Genomic DNA, 27,625 nt, shown 5'->3' with positions numbered 1-27,625 from the left:
TGTGTTGTGATCTACAGGACAAACTAAGCACTTGCAAGATTGTTTGCAGAGCTGTGCTGCTGGTTTTACCTCTGCTGAGGTACACTGGATATTGCCTTCCTTAGGCATGCGTGTCACTTCTGGCTTGCTTACCATGCGTTACCTTCTGGCTCCTCAAGTCCCTTTCCACATTCCAGGCATGGCTCGCGTTACACTTGACGGTAAGAGTGCAATCACATGAATGCATGACACATTGCGACAATTCATTGTAACTCATTCTGTCAGAAAAGAGAAACTGTGGAAAAATGTAAGCATTCTAACAATGCTGTCTGTTAGCCTCCTTAAAAGGAGACAAAGGTATGAACTGCGTACGATGCAAAGTAACAGCTCTGATGTGAACTATTTACTTTCTGAATTAATTCTTACCGAAACTTTGAATATTTCTTTGTGTTTATTTTGTCATATCTAGTATTTCAGGCTCTTGTGCACAGAAATGTAATTGCAGTTCTTGTTCTAATGATATTGATATTTGGCTGGCAGAACCAGTTGCAACAAGCTCTGCGTTACTTTTTTCTTCTAGCAGCTATTTTCTAATATATCCTTTATTATTTTTTCTTCAGAAAATGTCTAGAGATCTCAATGTAGCCGTTTGTATTTTTGTTATTCTATGGATTTCTGAAAAGGCAGTTTGCTTATTTTTGAAGACTTTTGCCGTATGCATGTAAATATATACTAAGTTGCTGTCCTGAGTGATAATGGCTGTTCAGAATTCTGTTTGTTACTCCCTTCAGTTACCAATTCTACCTCAGCATTTGACTAAATGTACTTACAGAACAGAGTAAAAGAATTATTATAGTTCTTACCTCAGTCGTGTGCTTCCCCAGAGTTATGCTGTGGATGCTTGTCTTAGAGGTGAAACTGCCTGGGTACCTCCTGCATCCCTTAGAACTCCTTGCAGGGGTTTGTCTTCAGGGTTGACTTGGTGTGTTAGGGGGTCCAGGTTATGCAGCAACAAAGGACCATCCAACAGTTCTGGGAGTTTGTGCTTTTAATGCATTGTTTTTGAACTTCACTGTCAAGACTAACTGTGAGCCTGCTTTACGCACAGAACCTTCCATTCTTTCAAGTATAAATAAAGGAAACTGTTGGCTTGTAAATGGCAGAGAAGTCCTGGTTTGTGAAGTACTTGGTGAAATATGAACTGTAGAATTTGGTTAAAATTTGGTTTGGAGAAAAAAAAGCTGGAGCAATGATAGGAAATTTCTAAGGCATAAATTTGCACATTTTTCTTCATGCAAATTCAGAAGTTCTTATTAAAGAAGAAATGAGGACATTGCAGTAGCTTAAATGTGTTGTTTCTAAGACAACTATAGGAAAATTATAACCAATACAGTGATTTGTGTTTAAATTTGGATGTGTCAACTAAGACTGAATTATAACAAATTGTTAAAATAGATAGCATCTATTCAAATAAAGTGTAGATTATATTTAGTCTCACTTTCTGTGCTGCTGTTTTGACCAGGGTATGATTAATGACGTTGTGAATCCAGTTTCATGAGTTCTGAGATTCATTTGAAGGACGTTTTTCCTGCAGAAAATAATCATGAATTTGAGCACTTAATAAATGAGTACTTACGTATTCTAAGTTTGTTTGGTTGTTTTTTTTTGCAAAAAAAAAGGATCACTGGTTCCTTGTTTGCTGAGGAAAGCCACCTTAAATTAAAGACACTTGTTTGAAATAGATGTGGAGTCCTGTTGACAGGCAGATGCCTCTGTACACTGCTCACAGGACTGCAATGCAGATAGTATTGATGCTGCTAACGTTTTTAAAATTTACCTCAGGTTTTCAGCTCACTTAGTGGTTCCATTTATTCATAACTTGAGGTAACACCTAAGTGTTACTGAATACATACCATCACAGTGAAGAGGACTGCAGTGGCTGAGTGCATGTTCCCATGTGGGGGGGTGCCTGGGCAGTATGTAATTATGCTCCAAGTTGTTCCTGCTTCCCCAACACATCTCTCAGACACGACTGACTTCAAGTGGAAAATTGGGACCTTTTGTAAGAAATTAAGGTCTCATTTCCAGACATGTCTGTGCGTTGGCCCTCTTCCCTTGCAGATTCTCAGGTGTTTTACTATTATGTTTTGCTTACAGTGTCATGATTGATGAAAATTCTGTACTTCTCTAGTCTACTGCTACCTCCTGTTCCCTTTTACCTTCCGAATTCCTACAGTGCCCTCATTTTGCTGCCCCTTTCATTGCTTAAAAACTTGTATCTGCCTTGTAGCTCTGCTAGGTGACTGTAGCTTCTTAGTGCTCTGTAGCATGTTTCCTCCCTATCCTGTCCTTATTCCCATCTATGTAATCCATGTTTTACCCCCTGCTTTAACTTCATCACTCTTTTTCGAAAATCTGTTCCTTGGCTCTCCTGTTAAACTGCATCAAGTTCAAGCTTGTCTTACTTGCTTTAAGACATGTCATTAGTTCTGTCCCTACTGTGGTTTCTTGCCAGGTTACTCCCTTTGTTTAAGTTTGTTCAAATGTGGCTGTAGTAAAATGATTCGTTTTACATTTGTCTGCTGTGTGCTGGGTAAGACTTCTAGACTAGAAGTATGGCGTGATTTACAGTGCTTGTAGCTCCTTATATGTGTGAGTAATTGTTTCATTTATTACTGTTCTGAAAAGTTAATTGTCTTCTGTCTTTCTCAGCCAATTGTTTTTCCTGCTTTCCTTTCTGTCCTCCTGCCGTCTTCCACAGAGTTTCACTTCATTTTCCTACAGCCTGTTTGTTCCATTGCTTTGAAAGAAGCCTGGAGGAAACTAAAAGACAACGTAAGAGCATTGCTCATAATTGCGGAGTCTTTTAACTGTGCCTCTGTTTTCTGTTGGCAAGATGCAAAGAGAGGTGGGTTCCAGGTGATGTCAGAGATCCGGAAACATTGTTCTTAAGAGTTTCTCTATTGTAAGTTGTTCACACTGATGAAAAGAACTTGTGTGCGTAAGGATTAGAGAAAAGAACGTACATTATCTTGCAGGACAACTGGATTTTAATTAGAGTGATTTTTCAGGTGTGTCTGCTAAGCACCTCTGCTTTAACTGTGGCTGTTTTGAGCTGCTGTGGGATGTCTGAAGAGTGTTGGTATTGCTTTCGGATGGGGAAAGAGGCAACCCAGTTTTTGTTCGGATTCTGAGCACAGAAGAATGCACATGGAAGGATTACAAGCAGGTTTACTTTCTCTCTTCATTGTGTTACTGTAGGTGGATAAGAAATCTTGTAAAATGTAGAATATTCAATATGTAGCTTGTGTCAGTTTGTAATCCTAAAATCTTCATGCAGAATTGAGAATTGTTCAAACTGATGAGCTGCACTGGTCTGTTAATATCTACTAGTTTTTAATGTTCCTTCATTGGCAACATGCTTTTTTTTTTTTTTTCTTTTCTAATGGATTTATTGCTGCTGTCTTTCAGATTTGCCCTATTTCTATGTGCTGAAAACAAGACAAATCTGCAGTGCATTTGCCTAATGTAAACCTTTCTATTACTATGCACCAGGGTCCATGATTTCACTCAGTTGTGCTTTCTCTCTGTATTATTTTTCTGCCCACTCTTCCCCTGCTGGGTCATGATTTGCTGTATTTCAGATGCTAAAAGCTCCTGAAGACAAGCCCTTCCTTTTTAAGCCCAAGCTGTTCTAAAGACGTCAGTTGCTGAAATGTCATAATTTTCCAAGTTTTAAACTGAAATTTTCCTTACAACTAAGCTGTTGGGTGTTTGAAATCAGTGAGTTAGGATAGTTTCTTGTGAGACCAAGAATGTTTCTTGTGAACCACTGCACTGTTATACCAGTGTTCAAGAAGAAAAAGGAAAAAACAAGCTGTAGGACTGCTCTATTGAGATGTGATGCTCTGAGTTCTGCATGTGATGAGGTACTCAGTCCTGGGGCCACTTTTCAGTTCAAAACGTCATTTTCTGTTTCCAGATGACAGTCATTGCTTCCTTTCTGCTCTTGATATATTCTGGATTCAAAGTAGCCATGGAAGGGCTCAGGTTCATCATTTGCACATACTGTTGTGCTCTTTTATGGGAAATTCTCATGTATGCAGAATCTGAGGAAATCTTCCTTGACAACTGTAGGGTAAAGAGAGAAATAGGAAATGCCTTTAGGACCAAGGTGACTGTTCAATCCCTGGACAGATGTCTGTAGGGGGTGCTGCATGGCCCTGCATTACTATCACAAAACGTCCCTTGGTCAGATGTTATTGGTAAATGTTGGTGTTTGCCTAAGAAAGTATTCTCTAATGAAAAGATGTTGCCAAATGGTGAGAGCAGAAGCAATAGCACAGATGGCATCTAAAGATGTAATGAAAAAAAAATATCCATTTCATCCTGAACACCTCTGCCATCATTCTTCCCATCCAACTTGTTCATTTGGTTCTGTTCTTAATGATTTAAGGATGTTTTTAATTTAAATGTTTTTATTTAATGGAGTCTTATCTTTGTTGCACATTATATACTTGCTTACATGTCAGACAGTGTATGGATAGTTGTCTTTGCTGCCCACAAGGATCTCTAAGGTAGGCTGTCAGCAAACGAATATATGTGAAATTCAATCTGACAGGAAATGCCTGTGTGATCACAGGGCAGTCATGAAGAGTTCTCTTGGGGATTTATTTTTTTTCTTTGATTAGTAAAGAGCAAAAGATTTTTAACTATAGTTGTGAATGTGTAGCTGAAAATACCTGTGTGTGTGAATGAGGACATTGGAGGCTACGTCAGAATACACTGCAGAGGCAAATAGTTCTGTGGTGTAAATAGCATGGAACTCCTTCTGTAGGTGTGAGATGTGTTAAGTGCTGAGCACACCTTAAAAGCGTAGTGTTTTTTCTATTTGCCATATTTGAAGAAATGGTTATAATTTTAACTTGGAATTCACTTTCCCTAAAATTAGAACATGTGCTGAGAATTTTCACCCTTTTAAATCTAGTATATTATCTATATATTAAAATCTATATTTTGCTCCTTCTATGCTAATTGCCTTGTAGGACGTGTACTGACGGTTGTGAATTAGAATGTTCTTCTAAGGTCTTTCAGGAAAAACAGATAATGCTTGAAAAAGTTCCCATACCCCTTGGGCTAGAAGTCGGAATTCTGGTTGATATTAATTTACTGGTATCTGGAAGTATTGTTTCTAAGATGTTGCTTCTTTCTACTGGTAAAACCAGCGTTTGTCTTCCTGAAATGGAAGGAATTAAATCTTCTGTGCATAGCACAAATTGCAGCATTTACAGAATGTGATGAATTGCCAAACACAGGGGCTTTATAATTCAATAAATAAAATCAGAATCACTTTTACTGGATTGTTTTTTGAATTTAATATTATGAATGGATATTGACAGTTGATACTGGTTTCTATCACTTTGTAGCTTTATCAAAAACTTAAAAATACAAAGACTCTGATGTAAGAGAGATGCAGAACACAAATATAATTGGCTATTGCTAGTAGATGAGCTCTGTTTCCTGGAAGAGAGGAAGGCCAAAGAGTACAGCAAGAAAATCATTCTTCATATCCCATTTATGCATTATGTAGATAGTATATGATTAAAGTAGAGGTGTAGGTGCTGAAGACAGCCAGCAAAGCGTGTAGAGTGATTTAAGCTAATAAGCAGTTGGCAGGATGCAAGCTTACTCCTTTATTTCACATGTGACTTTCAGGAATGCTTCGTTTTCAGTTAGTTAAAGGTATAGTAAATCTTGCTGAAGCTAAGATCACCACTTTTCACCTGATTTGGAATGCTAGTTAAGCCTTACATTGGAATAAATTCTAGTACCAACAAGAAAACAGCTGAGAAATATAAGCTTGTATATGCATGCATCTTGTTACTTTTACTACCATTCTAAAGACTACAAGTAACTCTAAAACTACTATCACAATGTCAAATTTTCAACCTGGATTCCAGTCGTCTTGTACTGTGCTGCACTTCTTCAGTCTTACCTGTTGCTGAAGTGAAACCTGCAATCTTTGCTTTAGGTGTTGCATAACACCAAGAACTTGTGCATCTGTGTACGTCTTCCTGATAATGCCAGCCATCAGTGATCAGCTCTTGGACAAATATCAAAATGCTGGTGCTTTGTTGAAAGGCTTGGATTTCTCTAGTGATTCTGGCAACTTGTGTCACTATGTACTTTTGTGACAAGGATTGGTTACATTAAAATGTTGTACAAACTTGCTTTCAAGCACCATTTTTCTATTATTATCTGTCTTTACCAAACATGTCTAGATTAAGATGTTGATTTACACAATTCCCTCAGAACTCCAGAATCATTTGTCCCTTCAAGGAAATTTCTTTTAGGTTGATATCGGTCACAGTCTACAACTCTTGATCATTAACTTCTATAGCATGACAGTTTAAACAAAGTAAGTACAGGTTATTAATGCCATGGATTTGTTATTTACTTGTGGATTGTATTTTTTAAATTAATATACATGGAACATTCTGTGTATGTGCTGGTTTAGAACATTCTGTAGAGGGCTGCAAAATTGTGTGCATTAGCTTAGATCATGACTTGCTTTTGTTAAATGTGCATTTCAGAAAGGCAGTCAGCAGTCAGCGTTGTTTGGAACAATATGCAGAAAGAAAGGCCTGCTACCTTGAACTAATAAGTAATTCAACAGTTAACTTTACATAGAAGGATGTTTTTTAGGTAAAACAAAACAAAACAACAACAAAACTCGTGTTTTCTGAGTAGTCAAGTCGACTTTGTCCTTTGCTGCTGTATTGAGTACCTTAATGAATTCTGGATGGAGATAGAAATGATGCCCTTGATAAGAAATTTCAGGTGAGTAGGAATGCAGTTAGTCGAAGATTAAATACTGGGACAAGAAGGACTTTTTTTTTTTGATTTCTAAGTACCATACCTAGCAGCGTGTACTATTATTTATTTCTGTCTCTGTTCTTTTAATGATTTAACAGTGATTTAGATCCCTTCCCAAAAGTCTTGGGGATGCTGTCTCTGTGCTGACTTGAGGCTTCTTGAAATACTTTGGTCAGGCTTGTGAAGTATTTGTGGTGTCAGTGAAACCGTATGCTTAGTTCAGATTTAAGTTCTTCAAACACTCAGTTTTGTGTTCTCTCACACAATTTTAAGTTCCCCATCATCTTTTTTAGAGAGACCAACTAAATGTTGTATCAAAAGGCAGTGTAATGCTGCCTTTCCATCAATACAAACCTCTTACTGGTCAATAATTATTCCTTCTCTCTTTGTTGAAAGTATGGTTTTGTTCTCCTCATTAAACTTGAAATATTTCAGTATTAATGATTTCCAAGTGTCCTTCAATATTTGTTCTGGTACTTTTCCACTGGAAGGTTTTTTCAGATTGGGTTTAGATGTCCTACTCAGGCCACCCTGTAATATCAGAATAAATAACTTTTCTTTATTCCTCTGCACGTTGGTTCTGTTGCTTTGTTTTGGTTTGCAGCTCATCGCGTTGGCTGTAGTCCGTGCTCAAAATGTTCATCTAGGCTTCAGATCTTGGAAGATTCACCTTTGTTCTCATTTGTTGTTTCTTAATCTTCTGTGAGCTGACTTTTTAAAATTGTATTTGGTCAAGCAAGGGAGTGAAGGTGTTGTCTGTTCACAGATACTAACTGTTGATTAGGGTAGTGTACGTATGTTAGAAGGGTAGTATACGTATGTTAGAAGGGTAGTAATCTCTCCTTTGCTCTGTGATCTAACCTGATGTTCCAAGTGTGCTACAACTAGTGGCAAATGATGAGATGATCAAGCTGTATGCATTTGCCAGCTTGTTGGTGAAAAACGTTTTTATGTGGTCATACTAAATACCTCCTGAAATTTGTGCTTTGTAGTAGTGTGGAGTAGAATTACCACAATTTGTTCCTCTTTTGTTCCCTTGTGTGTTTTTATTAGGGAATCTAAATATATTTTCTAATATCCGAGTTTAAGAGTTTGCAAGGTCTGAACCATGATTGATTTATTTTCAAAACAATATGTAGAGTATCACTAAACAAACAAAAAACCCAACAACAACCAAGCTGCAAAAAAACCTCAAAACCCAATCACTTGGAAGAGCATTGTGTTTATTTTTCCCCAAGGCTGAGGTCTTGCATGCCGTTGGGAGCAAATGGAAAAGAGCAGGATGTTTGAGGGAAAGCTATCGCTTTTGAAATCTGAAATTGGTATTTCTATTTCTTTAATGAGTCGAATTTTGCTTCACTTGAAGTGTCAGCAGAATGAATGGCAGTAATTAAGATTTCCATTGTCTTCTGGAGGCGAGCAAGAAGGGCTTGTTGTTGTCATGGGGACAGCTGAGTGGCAGCTTCCAAGTGAGTAATTGCTGCTGAGAGTAGTGGCATGAACATTTGCAACCTTTCAGAGAGGATTTCAGGACAAAATGAAATTTATTCACCCCACTTTCAAAACACCTGGTTTTGAAATACTAGAAGTGTTTCCGTGTAGTCTTTTTCTTTCACATGATTCTTCTTAATAATTATGTGAAATATCATGTCTAATTGCTTTTCCTTGTCCTGCCTTGATTGGAAGGACCCAAACCTGACATATGTGGTCAGAATATTCAGTGCCCTACAGGCCCTATATATTGACTTTTTCTCTAGCACTCTTTCAGGGCGTGGGTATGTATGCATTTTATCCAGGTGCATGTCCTATGTCTGTCTGCATGGTCTGCATATACAACATTGCATTTACTGTGTTTTGATGGCTTGTAATTTTTTTCAGGTAACAAGTTTTAATGGATCGTTTGTGAGGACAGTAGCATTGGAGTATGAGGACTTCATTGCATGTACAAAAGTTTTGTAAATTATTTTTTTTTAGATTCTCTTAGAAAAGTTTCCTTAGGATTACACTTGCTTTTCAAAGCCCACAGATCCTATTTCTGAATAGTGGAAGGTAGGCATTTACTGAGTGAAGTTGTGTATTCTTGGTTTTGAAGTCTCCACAAGCATTTTTACCACTGTTGGTCCATGATTTAAAGAATGACAAGGGAAGCAAAGTTCACAAGTTGTAAGGGTGCATGTAGGCTGTGCTTGGCATTAGGTAGTGATGCTCTAACCAATGTGTTGGTTTCACCTTACCGTACAGAAAATGGTAACCCACCTACATGCATCCTTTTTGTCATTCATCTACTTGATTTCAAATCTGAATTATTTTCTAAAGTCATGGGAGTTGTTAAAGGAAAAATATTTTAAATCTGCCGTTCGTTTCAAATTTATATAATGTAGTGACATCAGTTTGATTCAGAATCCCTTGAAGTAAGAATTTCAGATGATAACTACAGTGCGTTAGCCTGTCTCCTTGGCTTTGTGGTCTTCTGAATGCTGGTAAGCATAGATTAATTCATAGGAGAGCTTCTGGTATATCAGTAGCTTACCAATAGTAAAATGAATTGAAGGTCTCTTCTGGATTTTAACTGCTTTGTTCTGTCTTTGAAATGCTTCTTGGATTCATTTGTTGTGACGTATTTATTCTGAAACGCGCTTTAATTAAATACATAACATTATAATCAAAACCTACGTGATTTTCCTGAATATGCAAAGGACTGACTTTGTGAACTTGCAGAGTTTTAATGTTTAGGAAGTCTGCCTACCTTTTAATAACAAAAGCAGGCATGCTGCTTAGATGGCCATTGTTTCTAGTGCTGCAAACACTGAGAAATACAAGGGGTCCTGTTGGAAGCATTTGTAAATTAAGCTTAACTTTTAATGGGTTTTCACACTGTAGTAGCTAAGTGACATGTCAGTTTTTTCATGTTTCATTTTTACTGATCTGTTTCTCTCTTAAGTAGCTGAAATAGAATCAGCAGTGTAGTTTAGACTTTCAAATGCTACTCTTGAGAGGTGTCAGCTGTGCAAAGGCTATCATAGTGCTGGGTTGGAAAAGGCGCTGTTCTTTGGAACTTGTGGTTTCTGTCAGTGCAGATTTTCCCTTTCCTGATGAAGGTAACATGCTTTCTGACAAATCATTTAAACTGGTGGTGTTTAAAAATTTGTTTTAGAAGCTGCTTAGTACGTGTGCTTTTTTTCTTCCTGGCAAACTTCCTCTTGTATTATGGGCATAATGCATGTTAGAAGTTGTTTGCATTAAGGTGAGTTTTTAGTGTGATGAGTAACTGGAATAATATGTGATACACTGGTTCAGAAAACATAACGGGTGATTCTGGTTATCTTGGCTTAAAGACAGTGAAGAAGAAAATGTATAAGAAGAAGTTTGTCATTTAAGGAAACATAAATGCAAAGAAAGATTTCAAAGCTAAATTCCTTTTAATATGGTGAATATATGGAGTATGAGTCACACCTGCTTGGTGATCCAGTCAGCAGGTGATACAATCTTTGCTTGTCAGGTAAAATGACCCTATTTTCCATTGCATAGTGCCTGTGGCCCCACATCTTTGCTTAGTCCTTGATAGGAAGACTATTTCTTGCCAGTTGAAATATCTATGAAATTAACAATGGAGAAAAGCGTTCGCAATTCAAGATAAGCTCGCATCTTACAAGTCCCACCACATTGTAGTAATTGTTAATTTACGATGAGGAAGAGTTATCTTAGTTATCTTCAGGTGTTTGAGGATGGTTAGGTAACATTTATGGTTTCAGCTATAATAAGTTTTATTTATGCTTTTTAGAAATATTAGCTGTTAAAGTTCATTTTTCATAGAGATTTCCAGCTAGAAATCCTGAGATTCTGTATTACAGTCTTTTCTCTTTGGTCATTATGACCTTTCTAGTAAAAGGAAAAGATGAGAGAAGGAAAACAGCCCATTATTTAAAAAGGGTATTTCTGACACAGAGGAAGAAAATAGGCTAGGGAAAGAAACCTGTGCTAGGGCAACATTGTTCGGTAACTTAAGGGAGTGTGTTCTGTTTCTCTTTATATGCTCTAATGCCAGCCTGTTGAATGCCTGATGGTTTCTTGTGAATGAAGACCGATAGTGGAAAATATTCTTAAGAAAGGTTAAGAAAGATGAGACCTTTAGCTCATTTTTTGAAGATAAAATACATCTGTGCAGTCTGCCTGCACCCAGTTCAGGATTTGTGTAGTGATCCCAGTGGTGTGACAGACTGGTTGAACTAAAAGCAGTGCAAAGGGGAAGTTTTGCTTGGAGAAAGGGGAGTTTTGCTTGGTGAATAGTTCTTGGAGAATGGGGTGAGAGAGCCTGGAGCAGAACGTGTGCAGGGTCGTTAGGATATTTGCAGATAAGAGTGTCTCATTTATAAAACACTGCCAATAAGGGCTCTCTGGAAATTGAAGGTGAAAAGTTTTTAAAAGTCTGTTGGATTATGGAGATTGCAATAGAAGCAGTGTTGTGAACACTGAATTGAGAATCCTATCTCAATTATTTCCTGCTAATTGGTACCACTGAGATTTAATTTGCAGAAAAATTGCTGCTGCTCATGTTCCACATCCAGAGTTCTGAATATCTTCATTTTAGAAGGTCTGTTCCATTTGGAATCTCATAGGTCAGTTAATTTCTTATTCTTGAATTTATAATTGTGTTCTTGATTATGAAATCTGTGTAATTATATGTGTATGTGAATATAATTGTAATAAAGTGATTATGATGCAGTTATAGTATTAGTTATTGTATGAAGAAGAGGACAGGATATTTTGTTGAGCTGGAACAACCTGTACTTCCAGCCCAAGGGAATAAGAGAGCATCTCACTTGTAGAGGATTAGGACACAAGGACGATCCCTCTAATGCCTATGGGACTGTTTTATGTGCTGGAATTTGGTTGCTTGTGGCTTACCTTCGGGAAAGTCCTGTGAATTATGCTGTGTGCATTGCACTGCTGCTTTCATTTCAAAGGACGTGCGACTTGCTAGTGTGGTCTGCTCATTACTTTGACAGAGAGGAAGTTTAATGGAATTCAGATGAACAGAAGCAAAATATGGGGCCTCAACTTTAGCAATAAGCTCCACAAGGGCTACAGTGGTGCTAGAGCCATGTAATGCTGTAATGATCTTTTATCTGAGGGACTGAGGTAGCCTGTGTAAGCTTTTAAATAATTATGTAAGGTGATGGTAGTGATAGCGTGTATTTCAGCTGTCTTCAGTGCCCTTTTTGTCAGTTCCCACCAAATATACGGACGTATCAATTCTACAGGTGTGGAGTGGAGTCAAGTTGTGTAAATTATGAATGCAAGTATTAATTAAAAGTTCTTGAGTGTTTTCCTCTTCTTTTGGGAAGCAGTTGGGAAAACTGACTTCCTGCACGCATCTGATACATGCCACTTAGCATTAGGTGGAGGTTCCTAGCTTCCAAAAATATCTGGTGTTACATGTCATGTATGTAGATTCTCCTCTCTGCTGAAGAATCTGCTCTGAGCTGTAACAGGAAATATCCTTAAAGCGGGACTGAGACTCTTACGTCTGTGATTTTGTGGCTAGGGTAAGATCATCTGACTTTAACGTCACCACTCTTTTTTACTTCCTTCAGGTAAGCTTCCAGAGAGGACTATAAGAACTATACTGCGATTCTTGGTCCTGCTGCAAGGTTATTTTTGGTTTGCTCCAATGACTGTTCCCTGTGAAGTGCAGGGAGCCGGCCTCACGATTGGCAGCAGCGCAGTGGGTTGTTCTTTGCTGCGCACAGACTCAGCTGGTGCGGTTACTGCTTGGGGTGCTTTGTCAGTGGGGGAGCTGGGGATCCCTTGTTGTCAGGAAGTACTCCAGCTCGGTGACTGATGATGGTTGACAGTGAAATATTTAGTCATGGGAATCTGGTTTTGGTGAAACCGCTCTTCAGAATACCTACTGAGAGGAAGTTCTCTTTAGATTCTTAATGGAAGTAGGAGTGTGCATTGGAATCTGGATGGAGAAAAGTGGGTCCCTTTCAATTCCATCTCAGAAGGTGAGATTGTGATGCCTTTTTTTCTCTTTTCTATTTCTCTTACCCTTTGTAGGGCATGCTGACTAGTCAGAAATGGTGCTCTTAGAATGTCAATCAGTTATATTGCTTGTGTTACTTTATTTTCATCCTATTCACAACAAAATATTTAGAGCTGCTAGTTTCTTTCCCTAAAGCATGGTTAGCTATTTCCAAGTCAGAACACCAGCAGCAGGGTTTTTTCCACAGCAATTCTCAACTGTCATTTTCTAATGTATCAATAAAATAGCTTTCATTGTCTATTTTCTAGTTCTCATACAGAAAAAAATAGCATTCATGTCAGTATCAATATCTGAAGGTGAAAAGAAAGGAAGGCATGTAGGACCAGGCAGTTCAAGGTGCCAAAATCTTTGGGTTCTTCTTTTTTAATACTTTTTTTCATGTCCTAAGAATGCAGCTTCTTACTCTCTCCCCTGTTAATGTCATAGGAATGTAATATATGCTCATGATATTTGCAGAATTTGTAAACTGTCTGAAAATAATTCAGAGATATTGATACTTAAAGTAATGACATAAAATATTTAACATGCAAGTCCCAGAACTTTGGGTTTAAAACAGAGGTGCTGTCTGCATCATACAAGATGAAAACCATTATTTTTCCTAGAGATGAATTATTGTTATTTAGAAGCAGGGCATTCTCTCTCCTCTAATTGCAATTTGACATTAGTTTGTATTAGATTGTATTTGTGTCTTTACAATGCTGTACTTTGAGTTGAATGAATACTGCCACTCATCCCTTTAGGAGTTTAATTTTCTGTATTGATGTGACTAATTTACGTTCTTAGATTGTTTTCAAAGCAGTTGACTGCTGCAATGTGACAGTACGTGATAGCACAAAAGCAAACACAATATGAGGCATCTTGGACTGGACTTGATGTTTTGGCGCGGTTATTTATAAGCCAGTCCTGCATGAATTAAAATTGGACTGGAGGGTCTTTTTCCAACCTGGGTGATTTTATAAGTAAAATGCTAGTGACTAGCAAGTAAGTAATTGAGCAGAAAGATTGTCATTGAGTAGTACTGGAAAGCTAAGCTCAGTGAGTTTAGCTTTGAAGACTTACAGAGCTGCAAGTTTTTAAATGGCGTTATTGCTTGAGTTTTGTAAAACTGCTCTGGCAGTTTAGTCTTGTCAAATAACTTTGCTGAACTTGATTTCTGGTTATCACAATGCATTAGAATTTATTACATTTCTGCAGGATTGTATCCTGTTGTATGCTGTTTTACCTGACAGCTGTGAAGAACACCAGTAAAAAAGGCAACCTTCTTTCCACAACCATATGCCTAGTACTTGAAGTAGAAAAAATAATAGATGCAGCTAAAATGTTGTCTTTGGAATAAAGAAGATTTTGTGTTAGATACAAATATTATGAAAAAACAAACTTCCATGCAGGTTTTCTGTCATTTTGCAAGCGATTTAACTTGGAAGGCAGCAGTGTGACTTGCTCACCTTGATTCAGAAATTCCAGGCTGTCCTTTCCATTGTGCTTTGATTGGAATTTTCTGGGAGGACCAGGGTAGTCCTTTCTGATCTCAAAAGCAATGAATGATATTGCTTTTATGTACTGCACCCAGAAAGCTGCAAATGAGCTGAAGAGTCTAAATTGGCAGGCACTTGTCTGTCTTTTCAGGGTCTTCAATGTTAATGAAACAATGAATTTTCAACAATAGAATTACTCAGCAAGGTCACACAAGAAATCTACTTCAGAGCTAAGATCTGAATCTGCCTTCCAAATCCCAATGTAGCAGTGCCAAAGCCATTAACTTTTTTAATCTGTTACTGATACAGAAAAACTTAACACCTTAAAGATTTTACAAATGTAGCCACTTTCTCTTTTCTTGTGGGAAAAGCCTCTGTGTAGAGAGGTGTTCCTAAGACCTGGTCCAGTGGCTGAAATAGATACAGCGTCATCACTCAATGAATTCAGATTGCTTCAACTTTATAATGGAAAATGGATGAATTTAACCTTTAAGAAAAATCGCTCTGTGAGTTAATGATGACTTATTCTACCAAAAAAAAAAAATCATTCTGAAGTATTATTAATCTTTACTGTGCTACTTACAGATTGGTTTTCTTTCTTTTTTAAGTACTATTACCCAAGTGCTTTAAAGTGAAAAGAAAGTTAATTATGTCTTATGAAGCTCATGCTAAAACTGTTTAATACAGTGTGGCACTCCTTCCAAGATGTTGAAAATGGATCATAACTTTTGTTTCCATGGCAGTAATGTCCAGTGTAGTTTTGAAGAAGAGGGGAAGATCCCTAGAGTTACTGAGAAAATCGCTGCAGTGTTATTGCCTGGTGGTGCTTCAGTTGTATGATTATGTGAAGTATACAGTGAAACTTCCTTTGGAAAGAATGGAAGGAGCTAAATTACACATCTAAGTTTAAAGCAATTATCGAAATATGTTTCCTATCATTAGTAAATTAAAATGGAACTGAAAAACGAAAAATGAAGAGGTGCTTTGCCACTTGACCAGACTGATGTGCATGTAATGTTCATATATAGTATGTAGCTTTTTTTTCTGTTTTAAAACTCAGAATTTAACAAAACCACTTTAACTACAGCGCCAGTCTGACCTGATCTGGGGTGTGCAGCTCTGCTCACTCATGCTTTTAGAGCACTTTATTTTTAATCTCCCTTTTCAAGGGGAGAAAAATAATCTTTTAAATTTCCCAAGTAGCAAAGGATTATTTAATCAAGAGATTACCAAGTTTTCTGCAAGTGCAAGATGCACAGTTTTCTAAGTCATTCGGTCATTGTGTGTGTTAAATGATTACCTAAAGAACAAACATTTCATGTTGAGTTACTTCACCTACCTTGCTGCCAAGTTTCAGTCACATGCTTGATAGAGGCTTACTTGGCATTGAAAGCAGTTAATATAGGATCCAAAAAAGTTTATGGAATTTCAATCTCTAACCCTGCCCAGCACTCCCTATTCTCCCCAGGCCCTGTCAGCAAGCTGAGAGCTTGCTCATTGCCTCATCCTCTCTCCTCAGCCTCGCTTCTGCCTGCATGCCCTTCGGGCAGAGGAGAGGCAGCAACTGACCAAGGGAGGCCTGCAGGGCGACCGAGTGGGGCCGTGCTCTGTCCTGTGGCTGGAAACAGCACAGGGCAATGGGGATCTGAGTGCTGAGAGCAAAAGGCTGGCCTTCTGTGAGCACTGGCTGGTCCTTGTATTATGCAAGTGAGAAACTTTTCCCTTCTCACTGATGTAAATGGTGTAGATCCCTTGGCTTTGGTCTTATTCTAGGGCACATTTATCTGATAGTCAGCCACACCAGCTCTACTGCGGAGGCCCTGACGATAAAGCAGCTGCCATTGTACTCTTAGAGGCGTTATCAGCATCTGCTTGGTGCTGACGGCAGTGAAGCACTTGTGTGGGTTCAGCACAGTGGAGCTACAGGACGAGAACCAGACAAGCAACCGTGACTTGCTACTCAAGTGGTGCCAGAGGAATGCAGCTGATAGCCCACTATATATGGTGGTATGCTGAGGGCTGTTGGGTTTTGCTGCGGCCTTGCTCTTGGAACTGAAGTTAAGGAGCCCGATTTCATCTCCTTTGCCAATTTTTATTTTGGCTGTTATATTCGCCCGTTGATTTCCAGGCTTATTGTGAAAGGTAGTGGTTGCTTCATTCCTCCAGTTACTTTGATAAATAATAGCACTCTTCATGTGTTTAAGGAAGAAGTTTTGATCTTTCCCAGAGGGACAATGTGGTTTCATGCAGAGCCTAATTCAGAGCTGATTTTAAAGCATGTTGTCCCCAGATGACATTGCTGCTGACAATGCGTATCAGTGTTTGTTGCTATAGATGAAACTTCCTTAGTATTCCATACAAAACCAATAAAGTAGGTCTTAAAATGTTTGCTAGCTAAAGCTGTGTTTGAGAATGAAATAGTGAAAATGTTTCTTTATACATTCCTTGCACTGGTCTTCTTAGCCAGTAGCTCTTTGTATTGATATCACCTTTGTTTTCTGCAAACTCTTTCTGAGTTGGATGTTGGCTACCATTAGTGTATCTACTTTGAGGCATTAAGAACATTTAAATATTTCTTCCATCACTGCATTGTTTTCAGTTCTACTGTCTTCCTTCTATTTTATTTTAATGTCTCGTTCTGAATTTTTCACCTTCTAAAAGTGCGATGAGAGTGTTGTTGAAATTAAACTGAACACTGTGCATGATAAGAACTTGTGTTAATTTATGTTTGGCTCTCATAGCTAGACATTCAGTATGCTAAATTCAGCACCAATACACTGTGCAAGTAATAGAAATGGTTATTAACTGTTGGAGATTATATTTTGACTGGATGTGCTTTGATTACTTTACACTGGGTTTGGGGGTTAAGGAGGAAATACTGGATGGTGAAAAATAATTCATTCCCTCTCTTTGGATTTATTCAATTGATTTGCATTTAGCAGAGATAATTTGGGCATTACACACCGCAAAATAGTTAATTTTCAGAACAATTTCCTTGAATTTCTGCATTGAATAAAGTAATGAGTGTTAAAAGTAGTTTTACAGAGTTTGGAACTGTTTAGTATGCTGTTATGGTTCCTACTGGTTTGATTGTATAAAACTTGTCTAGCACTACTGTGTATGCCTTAGCATATTTACCACTGTACAGAGAATGCTTTAAATGAATTCTGTGGCAGTATTTCTGTGGTTGCTTGGAAATGTCTCAGGAGTTTCTATTCTTACCTGACTGGGAGCCCCCGAGGACTTCGACATCTCTGTAAAAGGATGAGTTTGCTCTAGGTTATTTCTTTGATTTGGTTTTGCAACTGATACATCTATAAATCCTTTTATATGCTGGAGAGTTTTTTATTGAATTAAGAATGCATTTCTGGATAATTTTATAATCTGTTTAATCTAAGAGGAGAATATTCCACATTTACAGCTCTAATTCCCAAAATATCTATCTGGGATTAGTTTTAGGCTATGAATCCTGATGCGTCTCTCACTCCACCAAGGGGACATGTTTCCACCATAAGGTTGCCTGAACATTTGGATAAATGGCAGCTTAGTAATGTTTTATCAGCTTTATAGCTGTGGCCTCAGAATCATGCTCTGTGAGGTCTGAAAGGCCGTGGTTAATACATAAGACCTTGTAATACTGTATTAGTTCTCTGCAGCTACTTTTTCTTTTTGTAAAGTGACATTAGCCTTTGACAGTGAAAATAATCCCTCTGGGTAATGTCTGAAGTTGTACTGAAGGGCAGTGGCAGCTATAGTGCTTTCTTCTGGCTGTGGGATCCCCCTCTCCATTTGTGGTGCAGAGAACGGTCCAGCTAAAGGGCTTTATGCTCATTTGGGTTGCAGAACATCAATTCAGCTGTGAGTTGGTATGGGATTGTGTGTAAAGTGCAGTAGGGACCAATAAACTCATGCTTTAAGGTAATGCCTTTCCTATGCCAAGGCATTTCAGTGCTGGACCTCTGTGGAAAGGAAAATAACCAGTGTCTGTGTAATTCGAAGCTGTGAAGTGCTTGTCTGATAGAGTCTGTTAATTTGTACTTTCTAGGGGCAAGCAGTTCAGGTATTACTAGCCTTCTTTCAAGCAAAGCTTAATGTTTCGTGCCCTTCAGCAGTATTGTACTTGCTTTTATTCTCAAAATTTGATGGGGAAAAATACTTTCCCTTTCAAATACATTTACTTTTGAAGGAGATGTGTCATATTTGATCCAATAATGAGCTGCACAAGAGTGGGGAAGGAGGAACTCCCTTTAAACAATAGAGATTTCTATAAAGCAAAGGGAATAACTTCATTGTTGCCTTTTTTTTTTTTTTTTTTTTTTTTTTTAAGTTTATGACTTAAGCTATCCTTGGAGTATGCATATGGAGTTTGAAGTGTTTCAGAATTAACCACAAGATTTCCTGGAACAGCTTGGTGCCAATGGAGGCCTTCTTAGGAGTGTATGTGCCGGTGAACACGAACGGCCAACCCACAAGAATAGGTGTGTGCTGTGGGAATTGTGGTTTCTTCCTGCTAAACTGTCCTTTAGGGGAATGGAATGCTAATATCTTTGTTTATTCTTCAGCCTGATGTCTGAAGGAGATGGAGTTGGTAGGATTGCGCTTAATGCCTCAAGAAGGTGAGGTGGAGATGAAGGGTAGTAGTGAGACAGAGCCATGAGCATTATGAAATTTTACTGCAGGAAATGTTTGGGTTGAAACATAGGCTAGGTAGAAAGCAGCCACAGGAACCCAGGCTGTATAACTTCTCTTCTTTCCTGGAATTGCATGTAAATGCACTTAAATCAGTGTCAGCTATGAGAGCAGACCAGCTTGCTCAGGTCTTCCTACCTTCTGGTGTGGTGAACTTCCAAGGATGGAGACTGCACACTCCCTCTGGGCAGCCTGTAAGTGCTCTACTGCCTGCACCTCTTTGCGTCCTCAGGGTGGAAAGGTTTGGCCTACGCACTGATGTCTTTTGAGGGGTCCAAAACTGAATGCATTATCCAGTGCTGCATTTTTGATATTGTATTCTTTAATCCTGTTCTGGACACTGGTGATTGTGCAAGAAAACACAATTTGAGTAAAATTGTATTCCTCTCGTGCAGGTTATGGATAAGCATTTCCATCCTGTGGAAGGAAGAATATGAGTGTGTTGGTTTTTTTTGCATTTTGTCTGAAGTTACCCACAGCAGCCCTGTAAGGTCTGTCAGCCTGCAGTATTGTCCACTGACGATCACTTAGTCACTTTAAAGCATTAAAATTAATAAATAATAGATCAGAAGTGTATGTGTCTTAAAGAAATCTATGTTCCACACAGTGAAGCCAGTGAGGAGAAAGCTGGTTTGGAAGTGATGCAATTCACATGGCAGAGAAATGAAGCTTTTGATTGCTTTTATTCTGTTTTTGTAGCTGCCATGTTAAATTGTTTCAGCTTTCTAGTTTGTATAGCTTGGTGCTTGGATGAAAGCTGAATGCTGAAAAACTTGTATTTGCTTTCATGTTTAGAACAACGCAGATAATCGTGTCTATTACTGGGTAAGCCTTTGCATCAAAGGGAAATGTATTCAAGTAGGACTGATGAGGGTGTTCAGCCTCCTGTGGTAGATTTACCCGGTGTGCATACAAACGTGTCTTTTTATTTTAATCAGCTTTGTTATGGCTTAAAGGTTGAGATATGTAATATATTTGTGTAAAGCTTCCCCTAAATGCTTCTTCCAAAATAGTTTGCTTATCTGGCAGAGCTGGTTGGGCTGTTCCCTCACTAAACTCTGAATTGCAGTTCACTTTGGAATTTAATGGTGAGCTGCTTTTACTTAGAGTACTGTAATCCTAATACTCAGGAATATCACCACTTTCTCTTCTCTGAGTTAAAGTTTTTTATTTGCTTCCAGAAGAATCGGTGGCAGTGTTGCTCTCCATGTGCTTCTCTTTTGGTAGGATTGGTTCACAGTGACTTCTGTGTGTAACTGTTCTGCAGCTCAGCTACAGTTCTACAGTTATGTTGTCTGTATCCTTTCCTATTGTGTGAAAGGCCACATGGCCAACACTGCTTCTCCAATAGTCTTATAGTAAATAGTAGAATTTCCCAATGATAAAATAAGGGCCTGCTTTCCAGTCTCATGAATGGCCTCAGTGCAAAAAAAAAAAAAAAAAAACAAAAAAAAACAAAAACCAACAAAAAACAGCCCCTGACTCCAAAACTCACAGACACACACACCAAAACAAACCAAAACAAAAAAAAAAACAACAACAAAAAAACAACACAAAAAAACACCAAACAAATCTACACTTCCTAAAAATCTTTGATTAAAAAAAAATCCTTTCCTTCCAAGTGAGCATCCATCTTTAGAGTTTCCAAATCCAATTGGCCTGTTGGGACCATCTGTAGGAAGAGGGATGAGAATCTCAGAGGGACCAGTTATCTACACCTTTGTAGAAACAGCTGTGCCAGCATTGGAGTTGATGACTAGGAAGAGCAGGAGAGAGAGATCCATCTGTCTCATAGGTACACGTGTGTGTGTTGGTATATGTGTAGGCATACACATATATGAATGCATGTATCACCAATACATGTCTTTAACTGTTGGACTCCTGTTTCCATTTCAAACTTTGGCATAGGTGTTCACGTGATATCTGTAAGAAACATACAGTCAATTCAGTTTGCCATTCACATTGTCATACTGCTGTCATTTCATTGTTTGACTGAAAGTCAAAGCTGCTTTTGTTAGTCACAGGTTTCCAAATGCATTTGGATATTTTTGAAGGCACCGACTTTTGTTTATGGACTAACCTCAAATACACGAGTGGGAGAGAAAAGAACAGCCCTAACTGAGCTCCAAGTCTGAATTAGGATGATATAGTAGAATAAAATGGTCTTTTACATTTCTGATTTTCTTTTGGTATGATCAGAGAATTTTTTTCTTTCCAGCTTCATTTTTAGAGGCAAATACTAATTTTCCTATAGGTGCAAAAATAAAGAAATGGAATCACATTCTACCTTCCAGGAGTTTCTTCTCATCTAAGGGTTTCCTGCTCTTAAGAACTTTCATGTTTCTTTCCTTAATTTTAAGTTACTGTAATACAGGTTATTGGGTTAATACAGTCCTCGTGGTGTCTTACGATATACATCAAAAGGATTTGTGAATCAACAGTTGACTTCAGCTGTATTATTTATGGAGCTCTGCAGTGATCCTATGGTATGATAGCGCATTCATAGTTTTATCTGTTCTTTTAATGATGGAAATATCTGTGATGATTCCTTGGCGTTCTCCGTGTTAGCTTATCATTGACCTATTAGTAACCAAATCTTTCCTGCTCCTACTGATTATCTCTGGTAGCTCCCTAAGGGGAAAAAAAACAAGATCCAGATCCAAAGAAACTTCAAGTTCCCTTTTAACCAAATTGTCAGTGAGCTAGATAGAAAAAGGACAACACATGAGAATGTCTGTCAGTGTACTGCCCATTTATCTGTTGTTCTCAAAGTTTTCTTGTCTGTATTTATGAAGAAAAATGGACAGATGTGATACAATTTAGAATTGTGGAAGTCATCCTTTCAACTGTCTTTAGAAACATGGGCTTTTGTATTGACTGATTGTAGCTGCTCAAGACAGTTACAGAATTGTGTTCTAAGCAAGTACAAACTCATGATCTTCTAAGGAGGATTGTTTATTCCATGATTCTTCTGTAAAAGTTCATAGGTTAAGTTGCTAATTAAACGATAGGAGAGGGTGACAGTTTAGAGCTTACTAAATTTAGTGGACCTTGATTTCCATGGAGTGAGGATTTTAGTGCTAGTCTGAAGAGGCACTTTGTTATTTTAAACTAATGTCCAATCTTGAAAAGATGTTTGTGGTGTGTGCAGTTTGTAGCTGGTGCTATTGCTTGTGTACTAAAATCAGTTGGTATTGATCCAGATTCTTCCAAATTGTTTGCATTACACTGTGTTTCTTCTTAAAAGGACTTCATGGCACCAACTTTCTTGGTCTAATTGGTCTTTTCAACCAATTCTCAACACTAATATAAAAAGGGCAATGCTGAAAGTATTTTGAAGCTACATATATATTTTAGAAGTGTTTTATGCTATGAAACAAGCTATGTGGGACTGCTGGTCAGGTTAGACATAAGCACTTTTCCTATTTGGAGAATGTGCAGCTGACCAACATGTCTTCCATGCTTGATTCTGTTGTCAGCTGCCCCAAGCAGTGTCTCCCATAGAAGCAGGATGCTCACCATTGCTGTTGTGGCTGTATGAGGCATTCAAGATAAAACTGCTCATGTTTGCTTGGTCTTGCAGGTAGGCATAAGGTGCTCAGCCAGCAGGGAAAAATGTACATGATACAAATGGCTTGTAATAATTTGTAGGTTAGTCCATCCAATGACAACAGGAATTATTCTTGCCATCTATAAATTTGTTGTTAATGTCTTGTAGACTTGGTCAGTAATTCACACATTTCAAGGTTCAGCTGTGTGGGCATTTAAATTAATTTAGAAGCAATATATAAATTTCTATGACGTCGTATGTATGTCATCAACATCGGTCATGGCCAGAAATTTATTAAAATTTGGCTTTGACTCAAACACAGAATGAACTGAGGAGAGAAATAGGGGAAGTCGTGTTGACTGAGCTCCTCAAAAGGACCCGTGTGGTTATCTGGCTTTGCAAATTATGGGCCTGGAAAACTGAATTGCAGTTGTTATTTTTTTTTTTTTTTCTTTCTTGTTTTCTGTGTTTAAATGGGTTACATTTCATGATCTGAGTTATGTTAGTGCAAGCAAATGGTAGGCATTGTTAAATTTGCTGACTTGCTTCATCAGTAATACTTGAGAAATCTTGTAGGCTGTGCTCTGATGGCAAGCAACAAGGCGTCAGTGAGGATCAGTGTCTGTGTGTTGCTCTCCCACTCACCCAGGAGCTGAGCTGGACAGGAGGTGAGCTGTGAAGGAAGTGAAGCTATGGTACCTCTTCAAGCTTTCATAGGTGGCTTTCGTAGGGGCTAGAGTTTGCCAGGGGAGTTAGCACAGTGCTGTGCTAGTACAAGTTGCGTGGCAGTGAGGATGAGGCATCGTGAGCTTTTCCAACTTTATCCAGATGTATCAAGGCTCCCTCTAGTGAAAAAGGAACAGGAGAGGCATGAAGTGTGGTGACAGCATATCACGTCTCTTCATTAAGACTCACTTGCTGTGCCTTTTATACATGGTGGATTTCTGGACTTATTCTACAGTTGCTGTTTGGAATAAATATGGGTGATGGACTACCAAGAGGCCTGTTCATCTTGTATCTATGAAAAACAGCGGTGCCAAGGCTTGGGAAGGATAAATAGTTGTCACTGTAACAAGTTTCCTAGGTCACTGGCACTGGAGATGTTATTACTTTTGAGTAAGCAGAGAAATTGCTGCTAAGCCAGTGTTTAAAAACGTGAGAAGAGGAATGTGATCTAAATCCAAAAACATAATACCAGATCATGATTTCTTCATTTAATTCTATTAAAAACAAGGCACTTCTGATGTCTTTGGACTACATCTATTTAAATACTGCTGAAAAGGTACAGAGGCATTATAAGAACTGAGTGCTAACTGGGGAGCAAGATGGGGGGAGGAGCACAGACTGATGGAATGGTGTAAATCATGTGGGAAGGAATCCTTGGATTCCCCTGGATGCAGCCCCTCCTGTTCAGCGCAAGCTCAGCTTCAAAGCTGGAACCAATTTAGGATGAGATTGCTCAGGGCCTTATCTAGCCACTCTGAATATTTCCAAGGATGGAGATTCCATAGCCTTGCTAGGCAACCTCTTCTAGTATCTGCCTGCCCTCATTGTGGATAGAAATCTCCCAGCTCCCTCATTCCTTGTTATGAGGCATTCAGCATCTATAATATAGATTGTTTTGAATGGTATTGCTTGTTCTTGATGGTTCTTATGAGGCAAAACATTTAAACTCTGGCTTTCCAAATTAACATAAACCATTGTGTTGTACAAAGCTGCTGCTTCTCTCCTCCTAAAAAGTCCAAAGATTGCAGAAGGTTTTTGTTTTGTGTGTGTGACCTCATCTGTGAAATTCCTATCTCTGCATTATGTGGTAACGTGGCTGCGCTTTTCTGTTCTTCGGCTCTTACCATTCAAAGGGGAAAAACTGTTCCAAAATGGAGAACTTGCTCGGGAATTACAGCAGTGGAGGTAATTCATCTTCTGAAGGGCTGGTGAATGTCTTTCATGGGAAATAATGCAAGGCTTAAAAAGTGCAAGTATGGTATGATGAAAAACTTCGTGTCCCGATTAGCCCTTGAGCACTTCTGGAATAGAGTCCTTTTTCTTACTCTTAATTATGGAGTTATTAATGACTAAAAGCCTGCAGATGAAAATTTGTTGACAGTTTGTCAGCCTCTGGAGAATAAAGCTGACAACGTGCTTTCATTTTTACAGCTGACAACATAATTATGTCCCTGTTGGTAGCTGCTGCCTATGGATTGAAGGTTAAATGGGCTGCTTTGGATATGGCTTAAAACTGTTTGGGCTGTGTGATGAAAAAGAAATTTATTTCTGCTATTGTTTATTTATTCATTTGTTCAAAAGAAATCTGCTCCTTGTTCCTCTTAGAAGAAAAAGATGGATACTTTGTAGATGTTAACACTGCAGAGTTGATGTAAACGCTTTCTCCGGACTTCTGACTTCATGGGAATGCTGAGGAGTTTGCTTCAAACCTCTGCCACAGACTCAGTTCATTGCTGGGGCATTGAGCATTGCCGTGCTGCGCTGGGTGCTTGGTGGCCTCCTGTTCCTCTCTGTTCTTAATAGCTATAAAACTGTGGTTTTGTAATGACTGGGGCTGGGATAAGTCCTTTTGGTGTAATATAAGGTGTCACTGCTCTCATTTTATCATAGACAGTGTTTATTATATTGCTTCTGTATTTATGATGCTGCATAGCAAGGCATGTTGGAAAAGGAGTGAAAGGTTTACAGTGCAGAAAGCTTCCTCTGCTCTTCATGGTTTAAGTGGACTTCCTGAGAGCAATATCAGTAAGAACTGAGAGGAGACTCAGCCACTTGGGTTCTTTGATCAAGGTCTGTCCTGAGCTGATTACATCTGAATGTTGTGGATGCATGTGCTGGTTGATTTTTAGGTATTCTCTATGCTGTAGGAAGGCTGTTATCTTTTTAGAGTGCACTGACTTTGAAATCCTAAAATATTTCTTTATTCCTAACTGTTTCTTAACAGTCTAGCATAGCAAGATATTCCTTAGGTCACATCTATAAGATCTGACGTGGCTCAGCATTACACATCTTCTCTAAAACAGAAAAACGCACAAGTTTTTAGTTGTTGTTGCTTTTTAATAGCCTTTATATTTTATAATTTTGTATTTTTGCTTTCTTGAATACTTTTAAGCTTTTGTTTTATTTGATGGGAATTCTAGTTTTGGATGTTTGTACCTAAATGTTGTTAACTCCTGGTGTAAAATTTCAGAACCTTAAATAAATGAACTCGTTGTTCACAAGTCCATCCTCATTCCAGGGCTCCCAAACGGTGCATAGTGCACAACCATAGTAATTAAGAAATATGATCTTCCATATTTTATTTCTTTAAGATTTGTGATTTTTGTAGACTGCTCCTTTGGACAGAGCTTCAGAATAAGGGGCTTACTATGTATGGAGAACTGTGGAAATTGCCTTGTGTCTTCTATAAAACTAATTCAAATGACGTATTTGGGAGGAGAAAAGACTACTTGTTTATCTTGAAATAAACTTTCACAGTGTATTTCTGCATTATATGAGTACAATTATGCAGATAGATGAATTAATAGACAGCCTTTAATGGACAATATTATTTAGAGGGTAGCAAAACACGTGATAGAAGTCTGAGGGGAAAATTGATTCAAAAAAAAAAAAAAAAAAAAAACCCACAATTTTAATTCAACTTGGATGAAATATTAAGTAATGTTCTTTTATCTAAGGCATGCAACTAATATATACCATACCAGGGAGAAAAGAATGCATGTAATAAGTGACTTCCACAAAACATCACTGCATCACTGAGCTCAAAATATTACATATTTTGTGGCACTTTGAACTGTCCAACAGCATATTAGTATATGTCACTTGTCTTCTCTGTGATATTTGCAGAAGTACAGATGAATAATTTGTTTTGTAGTTTCTGTGTTGGTGTTTAAATAATCTGGTTACAATCAGATCTAAATAATCACAACTTCAATTGCATCTCCATTAGTAAGGTTTGCAACTAGGTTGCTTCTAAAACGTTAGCCTGTTTAATAATTAAAAGGTGTAATATGCCATTGATGGTCAACGAGAATGGAGCAAGAAGCTTGGAAATTACCTAAGAGAAATGCTGGAGTAGCAGAAGTAAAGCCTCAATATACAGTTCTGCCTTTTGGGGTATCATAGGTATTTATTAAGCAGTTCAGCGCTTCAATATTAATTTTTTCCTTTTTTTCTTTTTGTTTTCCTTTCAGCCATAATCAGCAGACCACGTCATTTAGACATCCTGTGACAGGACAGGTTTCTCCAGAAAATATTGAATTTATTTTGCAAGAAGAGTAAGTAGCTCTACACCCATGGCAAGAATCCTGAAACAGTGACACATTTACTTACAGTGGTTTAGTGGTTTGACAATTCGTCTGGTATGTGGGGTAGCAAAAATATCATACAGTTGCTTGATGCTTAAAAATTTACTACTTCTTGTGACAGTATATTTTTGATTGTAGCTATGTTCCATGTTGGGACTAGAGATGGAATCTTTCCCAGATCTTTAATTAAAGAAAAAAGAAGAAAAAAAAGAGGCATTTTAAATAGGATACTTATATAAAGTTGAAGTGTGGTTAAGTACCATCTATGTATAAAAGAAATCTCAAACATCTTTACGTAAGCACTGAAATGCTTGTACTGAAACTGGAATACATAAAAATATTATTGTTTTCTGTTGTAATATCTCACACTTCCTTTGTTTTAGCTTTTTTACATTCATTGCATCTTGGGCTGGTGTTTAATTGAAAATGGTTGCTCCTGCATTCCTCAGTTTATTCTGCAGACACAGAATCATGTATGTTAGTTCCCAGTGTATTTCCTTCTAGCATCACCCATGCTGCATGCTAGTTGGCTCCTGGAATCCCCTCTGTAACTGGATGACTAGGTATCTTTCCTATACAAAATCCAGAACTTCAGTGCTACTTCACTTATGAATATATTCCAAAGAAGAAGAGAAATAGAGCAACAACAGGTATCATTCCCTTTTCCATTCTGGTCTTGCAACACTGCTTCAGCAGC

General features: G+C 38.1%; 1 protein-coding gene across 1 annotated transcript in view; it reads left to right on the top strand.

The window, feature by feature from the left end:
- Positions 1 to 27,625, top strand: part of PLEKHA7 (pleckstrin homology domain containing A7) — a gene marked incomplete at both ends in the record, with an annotated part of 137,022 nt that overhangs the window by 49,554 nt on the left and 59,843 nt on the right. The window contains one exon of the mRNA XM_079537213.1: positions 26,815 to 26,898. Within this exon, the coding sequence (XP_079393339.1) occupies positions 26,815 to 26,898 (84 nt within the window). The remainder of the gene's footprint in view (positions 1 to 26,814; positions 26,899 to 27,625) is intronic.

Source organism: Tetrao urogallus (genome assembly GCF_951394365.1).
Source record: "Tetrao urogallus genome assembly, chromosome: 6".
Taxonomy (NCBI): domain Eukaryota; kingdom Metazoa; phylum Chordata; class Aves; order Galliformes; family Phasianidae; genus Tetrao; species Tetrao urogallus.
The sequence above is the reverse complement of the archived record's forward strand: the minus strand, read 5'-3'. Positions and strand labels throughout refer to the sequence as shown.